This window comes from Erinaceus europaeus, chromosome 8, assembly GCF_950295315.1.
Source record: "Erinaceus europaeus chromosome 8, mEriEur2.1, whole genome shotgun sequence".
NCBI classification, from domain to species: Eukaryota; Metazoa; Chordata; class Mammalia; order Eulipotyphla; family Erinaceidae; genus Erinaceus; species Erinaceus europaeus.
Window position 1 is genome coordinate 112,081,099 of NC_080169.1, and position 21,116 is coordinate 112,102,214.

Below are 21,116 nucleotides of genomic sequence, written 5' to 3' on the forward strand. Positions count from 1 at the left end.
TCTGACTCCAAACACAAAAGCCACAAACAAAGAAAAAGCTAAGTGTGAATAAATAAACTTACATAGATTTTTTCAAGAGCAAAGAAAACCATGAACTTAGTGGATTAAAAAAAAATACAGGACTGGGAAAAATATCTGCAACGCATAGCCCAGATAATATGTAAAGAGCTCTTAGAAATAAGGAAAAGACCAACATAGTAAGAAAATACACACAGTTCAGAAAACATAATCTGTATAAAAATAAGTGATATTTAAAGTGAAAAATGGTCAACCTCATTTATGATAAATAAATACATAGTAAGAATGCACCAAAAGACCATTTGCTCCCTACAAATGACAACCACAGCCTGACAGCAGATTCCGTGGGTACAGCACCAGGTAAAGAGCTATGTTTGCATATTGTTTGTGTAAGTGAAATACAGTACAAGCCCTAACAGGAAGAATTTGTCAGTATCCTTTAGAATAGCAGATGTTCTTGCCTTTTAACCTTCCAATCCCACTTATAAGATTCATTCTCACAGATGGACCTGTATGAGTATGACATGATACATAGATTGTGTTAGCTATTCTAGATGGTATGTAAATAGCAGAGGGCTGGGTTCATCCAGCATTATGTTAATGTTCCACAAATCATGGTATGTCAACAAAACTGAGTGTTTCTGCCTATGAAGAAGGCTGAAGGTAATCTGTATGTGCTAGTGTGGAGAAAGGTCCAGAATTTATTAAACAGATAATAAGAAAATTAAAATGTTGAATATATAGTATATATTTTTCTTATGAATCAAAGGCTATAAACATTTACACCCACACTGATTTGAATCTGTAAAATGGAAGACTCAAAGGGTTAAAAATAAAGAGAAAGGGAGCAGGTTAAGCAAGACACTGATAACAATGGTTATCTAAATGGGGGCAAAGAGCAAAACCCCACTGGGTATATCTTTCTACACACATTAAACTTTAGCTTAAATTAAATTATTATTTTGACTTTCAAAATTTCTACTACAAGAAATGCAGAGAGACTAACTTAGCAAATTCACATGGCTCTCAAAACATTCTTTAAACTGAAAGACCTAAACCTAGCCATATGTCAAGTCGGTGAAGAAGCTATTCCTAGAAACTTTAGAATAGTTTTGTTTGGGGTGTGTGTGTGTGTGTGTGTGTGTGTGTGTGTGTGTGTGTGTGTGTGTGTGTGTGTGTGTGTGAGTCAGGCCTGGAAGTCTTTTGCAGAACCATAATGCTATCTCCCTGACACAGAGCACAGTTAAAGACACTTTTGGAGTTGGGTGTACTTTAAGGACAAAACAAAAATTAAAAAGATGTGTTCAACTTTCCTCTGTTGCTTTGGTATTTGTAGTAGTAAAGAAGGGTACTTTGAAACTTAGTTCTGGTATCTACAGCCTAAAGAGTAAAGCTTTTTATTTTTTCACATAGAAGAAAAAGGAGTTTCAAGGATAAAATTGGGAAAACTAGGTGAGAGCACAAGATGTCAGAATGAAAATGACCTCAGGGCCTGGGACCACATGAGAGAGACAAGTGGAGCTCCATCAATGGGGCTCTGGAGTCTGTCTGTCTGTCTCTCTCAAAATTATAAAATAACACTTGGGAAGGGGAGATGGCTCACTGGCATCAAGTATGTAGAAGGCCCTGGGTTGGATCTCAAGATAATTCAAATCAAACACAATAAGAAGGTGCTGAACTTAGAATTCTTGATGTTAAGTAAATAGTGGGGTTTTTGTTTGTTTGTTTTTGCCACTAGAGTTATCACTGGGGCTTGGTGCCTACAAAGCTCCACTGTTCTTGGTGGCTATTTATTTCTTTTAGACAGAAAGTGAGAGATGCAAGATAGAGAGGGGAGGAGAGGGAGAGGGAGGAGAGAATGGCACAGTGCCATTCCACCACGTGTGAAACTTCTGTCCCCTCTCCACACCCACTTCCCATGTGGGGTCTCAAACCCATGTCTTCAAGCATGAAAGCGAGTGCACGATGCTTGGGTGAGACACTTCCTGGCTCCCTGAACTGTTGATTTTCAACAATACTAATTTTTGTGGCTGGTGAAGTGACACGAGGCTTTGCAGGAGTGAGGTCCCAAGTTTAATCCCTACACGCTCTGGCCCTCTCTCATTCTCTTATCATTCTTTCATCAATACAAACCAATAAACAAATCATTTTCAGGTATCTGTCTTCTAGCTCTGACCACTAAAATATGCTAGAAACAAGACCCCTCTCAACAATAACTTCTGAACACCCAGGCTGTGCTCCAGATGCCACTGTCGAGGTTCAAGAAGAGCTCCAGGCTTCTGGCCCCACCCAGTGAGAAAACCTCCCAAGATTGTGGGGGTTCCAGACACAAGTGGAAGACAACTCACTGCCTAAAGTTATAAGCAAAAACTTAATGAGGAAAACAGACCCACTCCATGAAAACCCACACATGTATCACGATGAAAGGGCAAAACACGAGACAGAATGAGCAGTCATTGCTCATGATTTGAAATGGCTATTACCCAACGCTGGCCTTTGAAAATTAATGATCAAAGGGAGGGAGGGCAGTAGCGAGGATCCTGCCTTTCCGGTTGGAACTGTAACTTCACGGGAACCAGACAGCCCCCGATCTATGGGGCTTCACACCATGTGGAGAGTGAGAATTTGGAAAAGTCAGCCCCTTCATAAAACCTGGGTCACATGAGACCAGCTGCTGGGTGCTGGGACCACACAGTGTCTGTCTTTACATGACACTTTTAAGGTATGGGGGGAAAGGAAGGGAGAAACAGGACAACACAGAGTTGGGCTTCCATAAGCCCATGTGACATGTACTGAGAACCTCTGGAGGTTTTAGCTGACAGGGATGGACTTGAATCCAACCAGGCTGCAGTTAGGAAGTTCAGGGGAGGCAGAACCAGCTCAGCACTAGTCACCTCCCAGCTCCCAGCAGGGTCCTCCTGACTTCTCACAGCTGATTTGAAGGGACATGGGGATCAGCTACAGACTCAGAAGACAGACAGAGCATGCAAGGAAACAGACTTTACTGAGATACCAACTTGGAAGTTTCTTTGTATCATGAGGGCCAGGCGGTGGCCCCCTGGGTTAAGTGCACATAGTATGAAGCACAAGGATCCCAGTTCAAGTCCCTGGCTGGCTCCCCACGTGTGTGTGGGGGGTAGCTTCACAAGTGGTGAAGCAAGTCTGCAAGTGTCTTTCGCGCTCCCTCTCGATCTCCCCCTCCCTTCTCAATTTCTCTCTGTCGTATAAAAAAAAAAATAAGAAAAATGGCGATAGGAGCTGTGGATTCATAGTGCAGACACTGAGCACCAGCAATAACCCTGGAGGTGAAAAGAAACAAAGAAAGAAAGTAAGAAAGAAAGAAGGAAAGAAAGGAAGGAAGGAAGGAAGGAAAGAAGAAAGAAAGAAGGGAAGAAAGAGAGAGGGAAAGAAAGAAAGAAAGAAAGAAAGGAAGGAAGGAAGAAAGAAAGAAAAAATAATCCAGCAAAATTTGAAACAGCAATCTGTCGTTTTGATTTTAAAAAACGGGGGGAGTATGTGTACATGTTTAGGCAGAGAAGAAGGCTCCACTAGTAATAATCAGGGTGCTCTTTCCCCCAGTCCTGGATCCACTGAGACTGAACTTGTATTTCTTGATGCCTCTCCTCTTGATCCCTTATCCTGTCATACTGCCTCTGTTTAACCTCAACCAGTGCCACCATAACATATTATGCTTCTACTGACTTTTCACTTTGGATTGTATCCAGAGAAGTGAAGCCTGAGATGCCAACATTCAAACTCCAATAATCTGCCACCAAGGAGCAGATGCTATTATGATTCCATCCTGACTTTCCTGGGCAGATGACCTCACTAGTATGTCCTGTAACCTCCCCTCCCCAGAGGCTTACCCTGCTAGGGAAAGACAGAAGCAGGCTAGGGGTGAGGATCGACCTGCCAATGCCCATATTCAGAGGAGAAGCAATTACAGAAGCCAGATCTCCACCTTTTGCACCTCACAAAGAACTTTGGTCCATACTCCCAGAGGGGAAGAAATATTATGGGAAGCTAACCAGAGGGTTCTGAACTCCAATTTCATCATGACCCTGAGTGAGAAGAGGAAAAAAAAAAGGAAGGACATTTGGAAATAGCAGTAGGTGTAATTTAGAAAGGAAGATAAGACAACAGAAAAAAACTGGCAACTATATATATAAATATAGATAGTTACAGCAATAATAGCCCGTATCTGTGACCTTGGGAGAACTACTGCAGTTTCCAATGAAGAGAATGGGGACACAGAACTCTGGTAGTGGGAAAGGTATGTGAGTATACCCATTATCTCCTAATTCTGTAAATCAATATTAAATCACTAATAAAATTCTTTACCTTTTTTCCTGTAAGAGTGCAAAGACAGAGTGGAGGGGAGAAGAGGACAGACACCCACAGCACTGCTCCACCACTAGTGAAGCTTCCCTGATACAGGTAGGGGCTGGGGACTTGAACCCAGGTCTTTGTGGATATTCTACTACGTGAGCTACCTCCTGGTGTCCTGCAATATGTTAAAATACATAGGTGATGTTTCAAAGTACTTTTATATATTATTTATCTTACAAAAGATTTATTTTGACAGAGTGTGTGAAAGAGTGAGAGAGACAGAGAGAAGAGAGAGGAGAGAGGTTAAGAGGTTAACGTTCTGTTCTGCTCAGGCATATGCGGTATCAGAACTTGAACCCAGGGTCTCACACATGCAAGTTCTATACTCTAGCCACTGAGCCACCCCTGGGTGCAAGAGTACTTTTTATAAGACTTTTTAACATTAGTTTTTTTTAATTTCTTTATTGGGGAATTAATGTTTTACATTCAACAGTAAATACAATAGTTTGTACATGCAGAACATTTAACATTTAACATTTCTTATTGCCACCAGAATTAGCGCTGGGGCTTGATGCCCGTAAAATAAATCCGTCATTTCCCCCTCTCTCGTAGAGACAACGAGAAATGAAGATAGAAGGAGGTGACAGAGAGGAAGAGAAACACCTGAAGCCCTGCTTCACAGTTCATGAAGCTTCCCCCCGACCACCCCCACCCCCGCAAATAAGGACTGGGGTCTTAAACTCAGGTCTGCCACCACCCTGTCCCAGGTCCTAAATTTGATCCCCATCATCATATGTGCTACAGTGATAACTCAGTCAGATCTTCCCTCCCTCTCTCAAATAAATAAATAAATAAATTTATTTTAAATGCATATGACTTCAAGGTAGTGAGTTCCTCTCTCCTGTTCACTGCGTGTGTTCAGTGCCTGGACTTTTTGTTGCATTTAAGTTGCTGATCGGACAGAGTGTACGTGGCGAGGACGGCAGCAGGTGAGAATTCCCATTGAGTTTTTCCAAATTGCTATCACCTGGTTCTGCTCCTGCCTGCTGAATAGGGTGCTCTCCATTTCATTATCACTAACTGCTCAACTAGTCAGGCCTTACATCTGGCTCACTGGCTGTGAGCTCCATGGTTTGTTCCGACACACGAGGCAGAACAAGCATTTCTCTGTGCTTATCAGATGCTGGGCCCTGAATCTTCCAGGCCCACTATCCCATCTTCAAGAAGAACAATAGAAGGCTGGGGAGACAGCATAATGGTGATGCAAAAGACTCTCATGCCTAAGGCACCAAAGGTCCCAGGTTCAATCTCTAGCACCACCATAAATCAGAGCTGAACAGTGCTTTGGTCAGACAAACAAAAAAACCAACCAAACAAAAAGAACAACAGAAACTGGCACAGCACAACTTGGAAACATTCACTTAGCTTATGATGGAAGTAGAACAGGTCTAATTGGGGAAAAGGAAATCTGCTTTGAGAGCCTTGCTTTCTCCTCTAGCTGAGTCCTGGTGACAAGGGGAACTGGCTCTGGGGACAGTCTTGGCTCTGCCACCTTAGTGTCTCTGAACCTTCCGGCACACCCCCAGGGGAACATCCCTTCAGCCTTGCTACAATGACTGACTGACTCTGTGTGTGTGTGTGTGTGTGTGTATGTGTGTGTGTGTGTGTGTGTGTGTGTGTGTGTGAAGCCTTGTAGCAGAAGCATCAGCGGCCTGAGAGTCCTGGCTGTTCTTATCTTTTCATGTTTTGTTTTTTTTTTCTCTTGGAGGCCTCAGGAAGAGCAATCTCAGTTATCTTATCTGTCTGGATGCTCTGAGGGGGTTTGAGGCTTGGTGGCTCTTCCCCAGACCCCTCCTTTATGTCAGCTGCTGTGGAGGGCATGCTTAGCCCGATGCCATCTGATCCTGCTGGCTGGCAGAGCAGGCTGCAGATCTGAGGGAAGGGTGTACTTTGGGCGTAAATTGTCATGCCTGCACCATCCTCACCAGGCCTGACATCGGATCACAGGCCTTAGTGTCCCCTCTGGGACTGGAGGCGGTCATAGAGCTCTCTTTGTGGGTTAATGGTATATTACTGTTGTTGCTATCATGGTGGTGGCATCTGCGCAGGGCCACGCTGGAGGAGTGACAGGCTGGCTGGTCCTGGAAAGACAAGAAGCAGAGGTGCCTTCTTTGATCACTAGGCCCCAGCAGGGAAGGGAGCTGGAAACCAGCTTGGCCTGATCCAGGATGTCAGGGCCAGAAAGGACCATGGGGCCCCCTGCCCTGCCAATATCCAAGAAGAGTCCTAATCCCGCAGCTGGGCTGCCTGACAGGCAGTGCTCCCACATGCCTGCTCTGGAGCAGGGGCTGGGGCAGAAGGGCAAGCTCGGCCCCACCCTGGACCTACCTACCGAAACAGAAACTCCGAGGGTGGGGCTGAGCAATGGGTCTTAACAAGCCCTCCAGGGCACTGGCAAAGGTGGGGACCTGAATCTCCAAAAGCAGCTCTCCACAGGTGGCATCCCAAAAGGGGCCGTGGGTGCCTCTTTGGGCACCAGCTCACCTATCAAGGGCAGCAGGTGAGAAAGACCATGGCCAAGGGCAGGCTGAGCCCCTGGGCCCCTGTAGGGTAGAAGGGACAGGGAGAAGGGGCTGTGGGGTGACTGACTGTTCAATGAGACAGAAGTCAGCCAGGTTGTGTTGAAACCTGAAAGCACTTTAAACTGCCTGCTATTCTTTCTTTTCCTTTTCTCTCTCTCTCTCTCTCTCTCTCTCTCTCTCCACAGCAAGAAGCCCTCTTTTTCAGCACTACCCTTAAAACAGGGTAAGAGGGTGTTGGGCAATAGCGCAGCAGGTTAAGCACACGTGGCACGAAGCACAAAGACCGGCAGAGGGATCCTGGTTCGAGCCCCGGCTCCCCACCTGCAAGAGACTCACTTCACAGGTGGTGAAGCAAGTCTGCAGGTGTCTTTCTCTCCCCCTCTGTCTCCCCTCCTCTCTCCATTTCTCTCTGTCCTATCCAACAATAATAACAGCAACAATGATAACCATAACAAGGATAAAACAAGGGCAACAAAAGGAAAAAAAGCCTCCAGGAGCAGTGGATTCGTGGTGCAGACACCGAGCCCCAGCAATAACCCTGGAGGGGAAAAAAAAAAAAAAAAACAGGGCAAGAGGGAAGCCCAGCTCCAATGCCCAAGGTCAGGCAACATCCTCCCTGCCAAGAGAGGTGTGTTGGGGGGGGACCCCAAGAATCTCCACTCAGGAGGCCTCATGCCTGCTACCAGGCCTTTCCCCAGGCCTGTGGGTGCAGAGAAGGCTGAGCAGGTGTTGAGAGACTCCCCTCCAGGAGGAGCTGTGGGCGGTTATAGCTGAGGAGGCTGGGATGGAGAGGGTGAGAGAATGTGGGTCCCCAGAGGGGCCTCAGGGCTCAGAGTCAAGGCCAGTCCTGGTCTTAGTGCAAAGGCATGTGTGCAGATCCTCTGAGAGTTGGTTCATCTGGAAGCAGCTTTAGAGAGAACCCCCCCCCCCAGTTCCACCCCAACAACCCCTCCTCCATCAGAAGGTCATGCCCAATTACAGGGCTGCAAGCTTGGGTCAGGCCTTCTGGAAAGAACAGCTCTGAGCCAGACCTTGGGAAATGAGCCTTTCTGATTTATTATTATTTTTTTATTGTTTTCTGTTTGAAGCCAAGCCCGCCTAATGATGGAAAAGTGCTTTGGGGGACTGAGAAACGCCTCCTGATTGTTCTGGTCTCTCCTTTCTTTCCTTCTCTCTCTCTCTCTCTCTCCTTTCTTTCTTGTTTTGTTAATAAGTAGCTCCTGGTGACAAACTGCGAACTTTCTCATGGAAACAGAAAGAACAACTTCTGAACAGAAGACTCTAAGCGCTGGGGCAGAGACTTGTGGACTGGCCCCTCAGGAACAGGGTTTCAGTGGGCTGAATGAGGGCTCAGAAGAACTACTGATGTGCTTGGGGGAGAAGGTTCTGACCCCCAAAATCCCTCTGGCAAAGCTCTACTGGACAGATGTGGGGGCCAGAACCCCCAATTCTGCCCCCTACCCCCATTCTCTAAGTTTCCAGAAGGCAGCCTCCTCCCTGATTTGGGCCTCAGTTTCTTGCTGTGCAGACCCCACCTGGGTTATGCTGGAAGCATCAAGAGCCTGTAGCTGCAGTGTGGCAGGTGAGAAGGCTTAGAAAAACATTCGGTTCTTGGGGCCAAGGAGGCAGCTCTGTGGTAGAACACCTTCCTTGCATGTGTGAAGCTCTGGGTTAGATTCCTGGCACTACTAGAGAGCCATGAAGGCAAAAGAAATACAACTCTATGGATGCTGGGGAGGTGCTCTGCTCTCCTGCTTTACAAATAGGAAAATGGCCCGGAGGCTGGTGGAGAAGATAAAAACACTGGATTCTCGACCATGAGGTCCCAGAGTTCGGTCCCCAGCATCACCTGTGGCAGAGTAAGGCTCTAATTCTCCCTCCTCCCCTCCTACTCTATTGTTAATAAATCAATCTCTAAAAATAAAATAAATAAATTGAGGTAGGAGATGACTCAGTGGCAAAGCACGAGTGAGACCATGGGTTTCCCATACAAAGAAAAGAAATTCTCAGTCCCAGTAAGAGTTGGTTCCCAGCTCTGAAAAGAAATTTTTTTTTTAATTAGCTTGGATAGAGTGAAACTGGGGGAGGGGGGAGGAGAAGAGAAACACCTGCAGACCTGCCTCACCACTTGTGAAGTGTCCCCCTTCCAGGTGGAGAGTGGGAAGCTGAACCTGGGTCCTTACAAATGGTAACATGTGTGCTCAACCAGGTGCGCCACCACCCAGCCCCTAGAAACTGATTCTATTGAAAAGCCCAAAAAAGGCCTATGCCAACACCAGTGAGCCCTCAGGACCTTCAAGGTTTGAGGGGGAACAAAGGTTTATTGAGACGCACATTCAATGACTGAAAGGTGTTTGGATAAATGTTCTCTGTGTTCTTCTCCCTGTGACCCCCAGGGACACCAGCACCAGGGGGCTCCTTCCCACTCCAGCACACCTGGCCCCCACAAGGCTTGTCCTCAGGCTTTTCCCTTCCCTGTACTCCAGGGCTGAGGGGGTGGGGGATGTCCCTGTGGTCTGTTCTTGCTAAGGCCACCGGAGGTGGGACTGGAAACCCATCAGCCTAGGGGCTTTTTACACAGTGACTTAAATGCATTTTTTTTTTTTTTGTTTAGTTACTTATTTTGTCCAGGCCAAAGAATGAGGCTGGGAATCTCCACATGATTCCACATGACAGGAAAAAAAAAAAAAAAGGCTCCCCAGCCCTGTCCTATTCTGCCCAGGCCAGGACAAACGACTGTGTTCAAGTATCATTTAGGTTCTATCTGTCCCTACTCCCCCTTGTCCTGAGCAGAGCAGCAGCTCTCCCCATGAGAGCCCCTCTGGAACCTTTCACCAGCCGGTTACCACACTTACTATTCAAGGCTTCTGCTGGTCTGTGTCGTGCTTAACACTCCAGCCAGGCAAAAATTGCTCTGCAAATGAATTCCATTCTGTGTTCCTGCTTATTCACCTTGCTAAGGCAAGCACAAGAGCTGTTTCTGTTGTCTCTCCGTATAGGAGGACCTCATTCATCCTGCAGCCTTGGAAAGAAGCTGATCCACCAAATTGATCTACATACATTAATCCCCCCCACTCCCAGAAATTTAACCCTTGACGCCGGTTGCTGGAGTGAAGTCGCAGTGAAATCACATGAGGGTGTTGCTTTGTTCCAGCCGTTTTTCTAATGGAAACATGTCTGGGATGTGTTAGAGAGCCTCCTAGTCTCAGTTAACAGGACATAATGAATATCGATCGATTTGTCTTTTCCTGGTGGTGCAGGTCAGACTTAATGAATCACAGTGATCAAAGTGCCATGGGGCTGAGAATGCCACGGGGTAGGGGGCAGAGCCAAATGCACGTGCGAATGTGCCCTCAGTCTCTCTTCCCGCACCCCCAGCCCAGCCTGTTGGCAGCTCTTGCCCTACGCTCCCCCCCCCCCCCACAAGAGTTGCTCCCTCCTTGAACCCGGTTTACACAGGATGGGGGGGAGGGGGCAGGGAAGGGTGCAATTTATTGCACTCTCAAGAATTTACATGCCGGTTTCTGTCAACCCATTGTAAATTCTCCATTAGGGGGGAAAAAACAGCAACAGGCCAGAGTTTTCCCAATCTCATAACCATGTGACTTGTAACAAGATTCCAGGAACACAATACCCGAGTGTCTTTAATACCACAGGACAGGGAGTTCTGTGGGGAACCAGCATAGCGGGTCACTGGTCTCATGATTAGCCCTCAGAAGAATCACTTTAGATCCTGAATCCTCCAGGGGACATGGATATGGAAGAAAATGAGGGGACATGCAGGGACAAGACTTGTTTCATCAGGAAGCAGTATAAACAGGATAAACTAAATGCATTTTTTATGAGAGGGAGAGAGAAATCCTAGAGCACTTCTCTATTGTGTGCAGTGCAGAGGATTGAACCCAAGACCTCAAGCATGCAAGGTGTGTGCTCTACCTGAAAGCCATCTACTTGGCCTCCAAAAGTGTTCTTCCATCAAATGTTCTGGTAGGCTCCACAGTCATCTTTCACTGAGGCTAGATGGGACAAGCTGGGAAATGCCCTGTGTACACTCATTTATTAGACCACCTTCTCTCTGTGACAAGGGACATTTTCTAAAGTCAATAGTGCTGGCACGTGAAACACTCAATCAGTCTTCACTCTGCGCAGCCGCAGTGGCATTTAATTAATCAGAACTTGCTAGAGCAAAAGGAGTTAGGCAAGAACTGCTCTAACAGACCACTTTTGAGAACACTACCTATCTGTTTAGTGCTGTGGGCAGAAACAAGTGACTGCACAAGAAAATAATTTGGCAGTTTTAAATGCCTCCTCCTTTATTTTTTCTTTCTCTCCAATTGCCAACTCTTACCCTGAGTAGACTTTTGAATGGCAGAATCACCTACTGGAAAAATCCCAAGCTGGGATGGGTGACCTTGTCCATCGTGCTTTCTGCCTTTTCTGTGGGCTCTGAAGGAAGCCAGGGAGGAGGGATTCCTGCCAGGGAATCTAACCTCTCCCCACAGCTGGCTTACTCTGATAGAAGCTGGTAAAACAGGTATGGCTGCAGGTGACTCAGAGCCAGAGAAGAGTTTTCACAAAGTCTCCTCTCTAGACTTGGATGAGCTGATAGGACACTGAATCATCTAGCTCCTCCCGAGAGCGCTCCCTCCTCTACTTACTTTTCAAAGCAGTTGTTTTCTCACACTTACATCCTTTGTGACATTGGGGGGAGGGCTGTCTGAGAGGAGATGGTGAAGGAAGGCAGGAAAGGGTTGATCCAGGGGATTCCAAGAGCCAAGGAGAAGATGGGGCTGAGGAAGCAATATGGGGCTGAGGGGTGGCTAGACAGGAATCGGAAAAGGATAAAGACCTAGGGGGCTGGGGCAGAGCTCCATGGGAGACCGCCATGTTTTGCATCTGTGAGGTCCTGGGTTTGAAACTCAGCAGTAAGAGGGAGCGAGGGAGAGAGAGAGACTGACTGACTGAGGGGTGTGTGTGTGGGGGGGGGGGGGGAGGCGGGAAGACACAACTTGGAATCCAGGTAAAATCTAGCAAGTCCCCAACTGGAGGAGCTGGAGGGACGTAGATCATTACTCATATGTTAAAAGAAGGGTCAACTCAAGTCAACTCAACTTACAATGCACCCATTAGGTTTAGGGGACTGCACAGTTTCTGAGGAGAGCCACAGGTGGGTCTGCTGGACTTCTGCCCCCCAGGGGTTCACAACGACACAAGAAGCCTAAAGCCTGAGGTTGCCTTCTTATCTACCCCATGGTCCTCCTGAGGACACTAATAAAGAGTAGCATCCAGGACTGCTCGCCGCCATTTTTGTTTTGTTTAAAGTGGAGAAGCCAGAGAACAGGAGGGGTTAGACAGCATCATGGTTATGCAAAAAGAGTCTCATGCCTGAGGCTCTGAAGTCCCAGCTTCAGTCCCCTGCACCATAAGCTAGAGCTGAGCAGTGCTCTGGTAGAAAAATAAATAAAATAAAATAAATAAAATAAAAATAAGCCAGAGAGTGTTCAGAGGCTAGAGAGGGCACCAGACAGGCTCAGGGGAGGGAGAGGCTCCTTAGATGTGCTCATTCTCTTCACAAACACAGAGAAAGGATGGGAGACAGTGGCAAAACTTGCTCTGGCCTCATTCAACCAGCAGGTTCACAAAAGACCACTTATCTGTAGAAGAGAGAAATCAGAGCAGCGTTCAGCTCTGGCATAAGGGGTTGCTAGAGACTGAACCCAGGGCCTCAGCTGAGCTGCTTCCCTGGCCCTGGAAGTGACCACTGAGGGGACCCCTAGTGTGCTCTATTCCTGGAGAAAAAGATAGAAGGTGGTGGTTTTTTTTTTCTTCTGTTGTTGCTGTGAACAGGTGATTTCTAGTCATGGGTGACGAAGGCAGGAGCATGAAGCCTGTTTCTCCCAAGAGACTCAACCCTGTTCTAGCTCCCTGTCACCACCCATCTCTATCTCTACCACTAAGTATCCCCCAAATACCTGACACACAAGCTCCTGCCCAAGTGGTAAGGCTGGGGCAAGGAGAGCCAGGGTCCAAAAGGCACAGTCCCACTGATGCCCAAGCTCGGGGGGACTGGCCACAGTATGTGAGAATAAAAGACCCCTGGATTTCCAAAGACCTGAAGTAGGAGACACTGAAGAAGAGAAGGGGGCCTTGTGCAAATCAGAGGTGGCAGTTTCTAGGGAAATCTGTCAGAGGGGCTTTCTAGACTTGGAAATACTTCTCTCTCTTGTAAAATATTTTATTTATTTACTTATTCATTTGATAGAGACAGAGACACTGAAGGAAGACATAAAGAGGGAGATATAAAGAGAGACACCTGTAGCACTGCTTCACCAGTTGGAGGCTTCCCCCTTGCAGGTAGGGACCAGGGGCTTGAACCTGGGGTCTTGTACAAGGTAGTGTGTGTGGTCAACCAGATGCACTACCACTCAGCCCCCACTTGGACATACTTCTTTGACTCCAAATACAGATGGTATTTCAAGAGGAAGTAGAGGAATGTGATGGTCCCTTTACACCCTGAGAAACACCAGCATGTAAGGATTAAGAGTTCACACACACACACACACACACACACACACACACAAACACACGTTCCATCTCAAATCAGATTACAGTCTGCTAAGCTCCTGGCCAGTTTTGTCTCTGGCATCCCATCATCCTGAACTCCTCTAGGACAGGGACCCCCCACATACTCACTACCACCTGGCTGTGCTCAGGATCTGCCTTGCTTACAAAGCAGGGGTGTCAGGACCTGCCCCGTGAGGCCAGAGTCACTATTATCACCATGAACTTCTAACTGCAAAGCTTTTCTTTATTTTTTTTTTAAGAATTTATTTATTTATTCATGAGAAAGACTGGAGAGAGAAAGAACCAGACATCATGCTGGTATATGTGCCGCTGGGGATTGAACTCAGGACCTCATGCTTGAGAGTCCAATGCTTTATCTACTGCGTCACCTCCCGGACCACACCACAAAGCTTTTCTTAGAGGGAAACCTGGTTGGGCACTCCAGGTCTTCGGCTCCCCACCCCCACCCCAAACAGAACCCTGCATGGGTGTCTCTGGTATTCCCCTCTATGTGTCACTGGTTCTGTAAAGCCAGCATGGATTTTTTTTTTTTTTGCATTTTTAATGCATTTCTGGGAGCACTGGAAGTACTGGAACCTTCATCAGAACTTTGGTCGTGCCCCCTGCTTCATAGCTATGTCCCAACCAGGCTCAAAGGTGGCCACTTGAGACTGGTCTCCAGAAAGGGAGGAAGAAACAAAGGCACATGGGAAAAGAAGGCAAGGAGATTATGAGCTGTTCTGAGTTGCAGAAAGCACTGTGTTTTCCAGTGAGTGACCCTGACTGGTGGGTGGGTCTCTGGGTCAGGAACAGAGCCTGATTCGGGGCACAGGTGATCTTTTCCCAGATGTCCTGGGACAGGGCTATGGTGGCTGGTTTGGCCACTTCTCACAGGGTCTTTGACTATGCCACCATGGAGGGCAGGGGTAGGGGGGAGAAATTCTCTACCTGAAACCAGCAGAGGCTCAGCAGGAATCGGGCCTCTGGAAAGGCTGCAGGCTGGGGTCAGAGGAGGCTCTTTTTTCTGTGGCCATGGGGGGGGGGGTGTCCTGCTGCTGGTGCCCACACAGGCAGAGGAATAGCGGCAGGAGATTAATAATTGAAATGTTGCTATTATTGGTTTTCTCCGCTATTTGTGGGTTATTCTTTCCCTGGAGTTCCTCATGCTTTTAAGCAGCTGCAGAGATGGAAGGATTTAACACGCCTGAGAAAATACCAAGGCAGCCGGGTACCTTAACACGATCTCGCTTCTAATGGAGCTCTTGCATGGTCCAGTAAGCTGGGGAGGGAGGAATGAGGGTCAGAGAAGTTAAGTAGCACATCCAGCCCCCTCTAGCTCGGTGTAAACCCACACTGGCCCGACTGTCAGCTGCCCTGAGCCCTAGGTCACCCTGTCCAGAACCAAGGCTACAGGGAGTGAAAGAGTCTCAACTCACCTCTCCAAACATGGTGAGAACACAGATAACAGTTAACACTTGCTCGTTAAAAAAAAAAAAATCAGATAGCAAACACACACACACATATATATGTATATATAGCAAACGCAAAACTAGGCAGAGAGATTTCAGAACATGTGTCATCCACTCTTTTCATGGAAGGTGACACAGAATCCATTTATCTGGGCAGGTGTCTCTGAGCTCATCCTCAGAGGTGACACAGCTCAGCAACAGTTGGGGGCACCTGATGGTGTCAGCCATTAGTTGTCACCAACAGCTTATCCATGGGGGTCTCAGGATTGAGGACCCTCTAATTCAGAACCTGAGGCGACCCACGCCGTTGTGTGGCCCATGTTTAACTTTCTAAAGAAAATAAACTTTCCCCTCCACCACCCCTCCAAAAAAAAAAGAGAGAGAAGTTTAACTTAATCAGCACCAAGCCACAGCAAACAAGTGTGCTATTTATAAACCTATCTTTAAAAGCAAGTCAGGGGAGACGGACTGCCCTCTGCCACCCCTTCATTTGATTCGCCAGGCAGGCCCTGTGTTGTTCGACAGAAGGCGGTGTTTCTCCCAATAGCTGGAGTCTCAGATTTCCCAGGGTGCACATAGACCCATGCCCCAAATCCCAACCTGAACTGTGCCCTGCCCCCGCTGACACCCTTGCCACCCCCACCCCAATTCCAGCTGAAAGACCTCACCTGCCATTTGAACTTCTGAACCCTGGGCTAAGCAGAAGACTTCTAGAAGTCCCCAGGACAAGCCCAGCTCCTTCAGGACACATGTGGGAGCAGTCCCAGTGTCCCGACCGGAATATGGGGAGAGATGATTGGGGTCCCTTGAATCCAGAGGTTGTTGCCTCGGACAGGGGTGGGAAGGTCACTGGGGCCACCAGCAGTACCACCATTGGTGACAGAAGTCACCTGTCTGTCCTGGAGCCTGACGCCAGCCAGATGATGAGGCCTGGGCTGGTGCAAAGTGACACTGGACTGACTGAATGGGGGAGAGGAGGAAGGCGAGGAGAAGGCCAAAGAGGCAGACAGAGGGACTCTGGCAGAATCCAAGGACATGGAGTGAGCACCAGGCTCATTACCCAGCACCTGGGCAGCCCCGTGCAAAGCAGTGACCCCTATAGGGTCAAAGGAGTCAGAGTGGAAAGGATCAGGAATAAAAAGCAGTGAGGTCCAGAGACCTTTGAGACCAGGCATGATTCCAATGCCCTCACCCATGTCCATACCCTCCTCCTTTTTTTTTTTTTTAATTTCTTTTTTTAAGAACACTCGGATGGAAAACCAGGCATGTAAAGCCCGGGCCTTAGCCCAAAAGGGCCAGAATAAAGGGGTCAGAAGGATTCCAACCCCAGTGCCCAAGGCTGGCTTCCTGCAAAGTTGACAGAGCACACCCCAACTCACAGACCCAGCCCCCATGCAGAAGGGAAGGCAGGCAAGTCTAGAGCTGCCTTCAAAGCCAAGTTCCTTCCCTCCTGCTCACCCTGAACCGCCAGCAGAGGGAGTCTCAAGGAGGGACTTAATAAAGAGAAAATTGTTTCATTTTAACACTGGGCAGACAGTGGCAGCTTTGACTGGGGGGGGGGAGGCCTTCCCAGGGACGCAGGCGAACAATGACTGCCCGACAGGAGCTCGCAGGCAAGTTCACCCGCCACCGGCTCCGTCTATTCTGCTTGGTGGACCCATCAGAAATCTCGTCTTTTTTGTTGTCGTTGTTGCTGTTGTTTGTAGAATGGTTAAATGGCCCCTGTGTTCTTTTGAATCAAAAGAGGAAAGCCCCTGGAATAACATCTCTCTGTGGCCTTCTAAACAGTCCCTTTGTTTCTCAGAGAGCCTGGAAAAAAAATATTTACAATCCATAGGATTATTTCCAGCCTCGTTAGTCAGGGCCTGGCTGGTAACTTTATTCCACCCAGAAACCTAATTCTTTCGGAGCGCTAGAACTAATAACAGATTTTCTATTCAGATAAGTTTTTTTTTTTAAATCAGCCCCTTATTTAAGAGATAAAAAAACTATTAATGTGTTCCCTGTCTCACTGGCCGCCACTGTTCTAGGGGATTTATGTAAGGAAGGATTAGACTCAACCCTCCCCTTGTCTGCTGTCCACACAAACGCTTCCCTCTCCCTTTCGCTTGCTATCTCACCCACATTATACACTGAACAAAACCGAAAGAAACCCAGCTGGACGGAGGGGGGTGGTGGGGAGGGAGAAAAGTATGAGAAGGATGTCGTTTCCAAGATTGCAGGAGGAAATATTTTCACAAAATGAAATGACTGGGGTGGGGGTGGGGGGTAAAACAAACAAAAAAAAAAGCAGGCACACTTTCAGTTTAAAATACACACACACACACACACACACACACACACCCCTCGTTCTACCAGCATGGCAAAATACACCCCAAAGTGTAGAAACTTAGTTGATTCTGGTCTGATTTCTGGCTGGAAGCTGAAAGAACAGACTCCAGAAGAAAAGAGAGAGAGATAGAGAAACATATATACACAGAGAGAGAGAGAGAGAGAGAGAAGGAGAGAGAACGGAGCTTTTTGCCTTCTGTAATTTTCTTTCTTTCCAAAGACAGATGAGTGGGTGAAAAAATAACCCAACGCCAGGTGAAGGTGCACCATACAGTTTTTTTTTTTTTTCTTAACCCAGACTGATCAATGCAATAAATCAAATAAAAATATCAACAAATTAGTGGAAAATCAGCTTGGCTGCCTCTGGACTAGCACCCCCCCAAACTCCATCTCCCTTCACAGACACATGCGAATGGGGGGTGGGGGGCAACGTGAGCCCATTTCATTGTTCTGCCTGGCTCCGAGATGGACTTTGCCCCCACAACCCCCCCCCCACCCGGGGCTGCTCCACACACATCAAATTCCGATTCGACAGCAGCCCCCCCAAAAACCGAGGCTCGCCCAGAAGAAAGGCAGGCGAGCAGGGTGGGCGCTGAGAGCGGTGTGGAGGGGAGGTGTGAGCTCCTGGGTGGGGGGGGGGGGTGCGAGACAGAGCACCCCCAAAGGTGCTTTCTTCCTGGAGGGGTGGGGTGGGGTGGCGTGGGGATGGAAGCTGAGCCGCATCCCCTTTATTCGTGACAGATGCATGAAGAGCACCATCGCGGGGGGGTCCTTCCCCAGGAGCCCCCCTATCCGCAACCCCTCCCGATTTCTTTTCTTCGGGCAGGAGTCCCCCCCCCCCCATCAAACCCTCTCCCCCTTCCCCAGCGTCTTTTCTCCACGGTGCAAACAGGATTCGGCGCATTCGGGGTGCCGGGCTGGGCCGGCCGGCCAGGGGTGCAGCGGGGAGCCCCCCCAGGCGGTGGGGGGCCCCGGGGCGCGGGCGGAACAAAACCACACTCACCTTCGTGCACGGGGGCCATCGGGGCCGGGGTGTCCGCGGCTCATGGCCCCGGCGCGGCGCTGGCGGGGCTGGGGCTTCGCGGGGCGCGCGGCGGGCCCCCCCGGCCTCAGGCGGCATCTGCCATCTTGCGCCTGTGTCTGGGCTCTCGGCGCGGCCGGGCCGCCAGCGCCCGCATCCCCGCCCGGCTGGGCCGGCGCCGGAGGGGGCCGGGCGGGGCGCGGGGCCCGGGCGGCCGCCGGGGAGGGCGGGGCGGGGCGGCGGCGGCTCAGCTCCGCATGGCTGTGCGGGGCTCCGGCAACTTTGCCCGGGCGGCGGCGGCGGGCGGCGGGCGGCGGGCGGCGGGCGGCGAGAGGCGGGCGGCGGGCGGCGAGAGGCGGGCGGGGCGGCGGCGGCGGCGGCGGCGGGGGAGCCTGAGCGAGTCCGCGCGCAATCGAGCGCCGATGGCACGGATGCGAGGCGGGGAAGGCCGAGCCGAGGGCAGCAGCGGGCCGCGCGGGGGCGGCCGAGCCCCGGGGAGCCGGCGCGGGCGGCCGCGGCCCGGCCAGGTGCGCGCGGCGGCGGGCGCCCCCGCGAGCGGGCAGCGGGAACTTTGCGGGTGCGCGCCGGAGGGGCGGGAGGCTGGGGTGCGGGCGGGGGACCCCGGCAGGCGAGGCGACTGCCACTGGCTCGCCCACTTGCACCTGCCTGAGGTTGGCTGGCCGCCGAGCTAGGTGCGGGATGCAAGCAGGCATGCAGGGATGCACCAACAAATGAATGCACACGCGCACGAATGAATGGATACATGAATGAATGAATGAATGAATGAATGAATGAATGAATGAATGAATGAATGAATGAATGAATGAATGAATGAATGAATGAATATGCATGAAGGTTGCATGCATGAATGAATGAAGCAAGCCAGGAATAGTTGAGTAAATGAATCCATGAATGGGAGAATACATGTATCAATAAATGAAAGACTGCAGATTTGAATGACCGTGTGAGTGCATGCGTGAATGCATAGAGGAATTACGCATCCATGAATGAACGCATGCATACATGCATAAACGAATGCAGAATGCATGCACGAGTGTAGGCATGCATGAAGAAATGAATGCAAATAGGTGCGAATGAATGAATGAAGGCATGCATCAATGAGCACATCCAAGGATAGGTGAGTGAATGCATCCATGAGTGGGTGAATACAAATCTCAATCAATAAATGCAAATAGGAATGACTGTGAGTGCGTGCATGCATCTGCAAATGAACGAATGAGTCCATGAGTGCATGCATGTATGAATGGATGAAGGAATGAAGGAATCCACGAATAGGAGACTAATGAGTCCGTGAACCCATGGGTGGGTGAATACATGTGTCAATGAATGAATGACTGCAAATGTGAATTGCTGTGTGAATGCACACGTGCACGAGTGCATAGAGGAATTAATGCACCCATGAATGTGTGAGTCCGTGCATGCACAGATGTGGGTGTGCATGCATGAGTGCAGGCATGCTTGAAGAAATGAATGTATACATACATCAGTAAATAAATGCAAGGGTGAATGAATGAATACCTGAATAGATGAGTGAACGAATACATAAATGAATAAATGAATGCATGCAAATCAGAATGAATGTGTGAGTGTGTGCATGCACAAATGCATCCATGAATGAGCCAATGAATGTGAGATGCGTGCATAAATGAATGCATCCCTGAGTAAATGAACGACTACATGAATGAATGAATGAATGAATGAATGAATGAATGTGGGCATACGTGCATGAATAAAATAGGCTCAAACCGTGTTCCCAGGAGCAGAGGGAGGAGGAACTTGGGGAAATCGAGCTAAGAATGGGAAAGGTAGGGCACCTTCCTTCGGAGCTTCTTGCCACCTGCAGAACCTGCATTCCTTTGCCTTCCAACCTCTCTCCCTGTGTCCTTCCCCACTCTGGTCTCCATCGTCCCGAGGAGGCCCTATTCTGTCTCTGGGAGCTGGTCCTTTCCACCCTCAGACTCCCACACCTCTTCTATCAGGCTTTCCACTAGGCAACACCCCAGCCTGGGGCCTCTAGGGTTCACTTTTACAGTTTTCTCCTGGATTCTGTGGAAGGAGGCCCTACTATGGCCTCCAAGTTTAGCAGTGCTTTTAAACTCCAAGTTGAGTTTCTTCTTAGGCAGTGCTTTTAAACCCTGGGCACTCACTGTTGGTGGGAATGCAGACTATTGCAGCCCCAGTGGGAAATAGAATAAACAAATAAAAGTGGAAATACCTTATGATCCAGCAATACCACTCCTAAGAGTAGATCCTAGGGAAATGAGAGCACTAATCCAAAGGGACAGATGAATCCCTCTGTTCATAGCTGCTTTTTTCACAATAGCCAATGAGGGGAAGCACTCTAAATGCTCATCAACAGATGACTAGTTAAGAAGTTATTAGATACATATACTCCGTGGAATACTACTCTCAATTGAAAAAAAAAGAAGAAGAAGATATTATGTCCTTTGGGACAAAATGGATGAAATTGGAAGCGATGATGCTCTGTGAAGTAAGTAAGAAGGTGAAAGACAACTACCAGATGGTCTCCCTCATGTGTGGAATATAGAGAATTAAACACACAAACTAGTAAAAAAAAAAAAGTAACTAAACTATCTCTCAGACTTTGTGAGAACTATGGGGCTGTGTGAGAGGCACAGAACTTTGGTGATGGGTGTGTTGTGGAACTATACCTCCGTGATCTTATAATCTTGCAAACTATTGCTAAATCACTAATAATAATATCAAAATAAACTATAAAAAGCAGCATACTGAATCAGAACCCATTCATTGCTGAAAAAC

At 48.6% G+C, this 21,116-nt stretch overlaps 1 protein-coding gene across 2 annotated transcripts in view; it reads right to left on the reverse strand.

Annotated features, from left to right (window-relative positions):
• The window catches only part of HIPK2 (homeodomain interacting protein kinase 2), a 159,653-nt gene extending 141,110 nt beyond the window's left edge, over positions 1 to 18,543 (reverse strand). Inside the window, exon 1 of one of the 2 annotated variants that reach the window (XM_060196666.1) lies at positions 18,297 to 18,543. In XM_060196666.1, the coding sequence (XP_060052649.1) occupies positions 18,297 to 18,315 (19 nt within the window). In that variant the 5' untranslated portion in view covers positions 18,316 to 18,543. The remainder of the gene's footprint in view (positions 1 to 18,296) is intronic. The other variant, XM_060196665.1, reaches the window with a different exon arrangement.
• Positions 18,544 to 21,116: the final 2,573 nt, after the last annotated feature.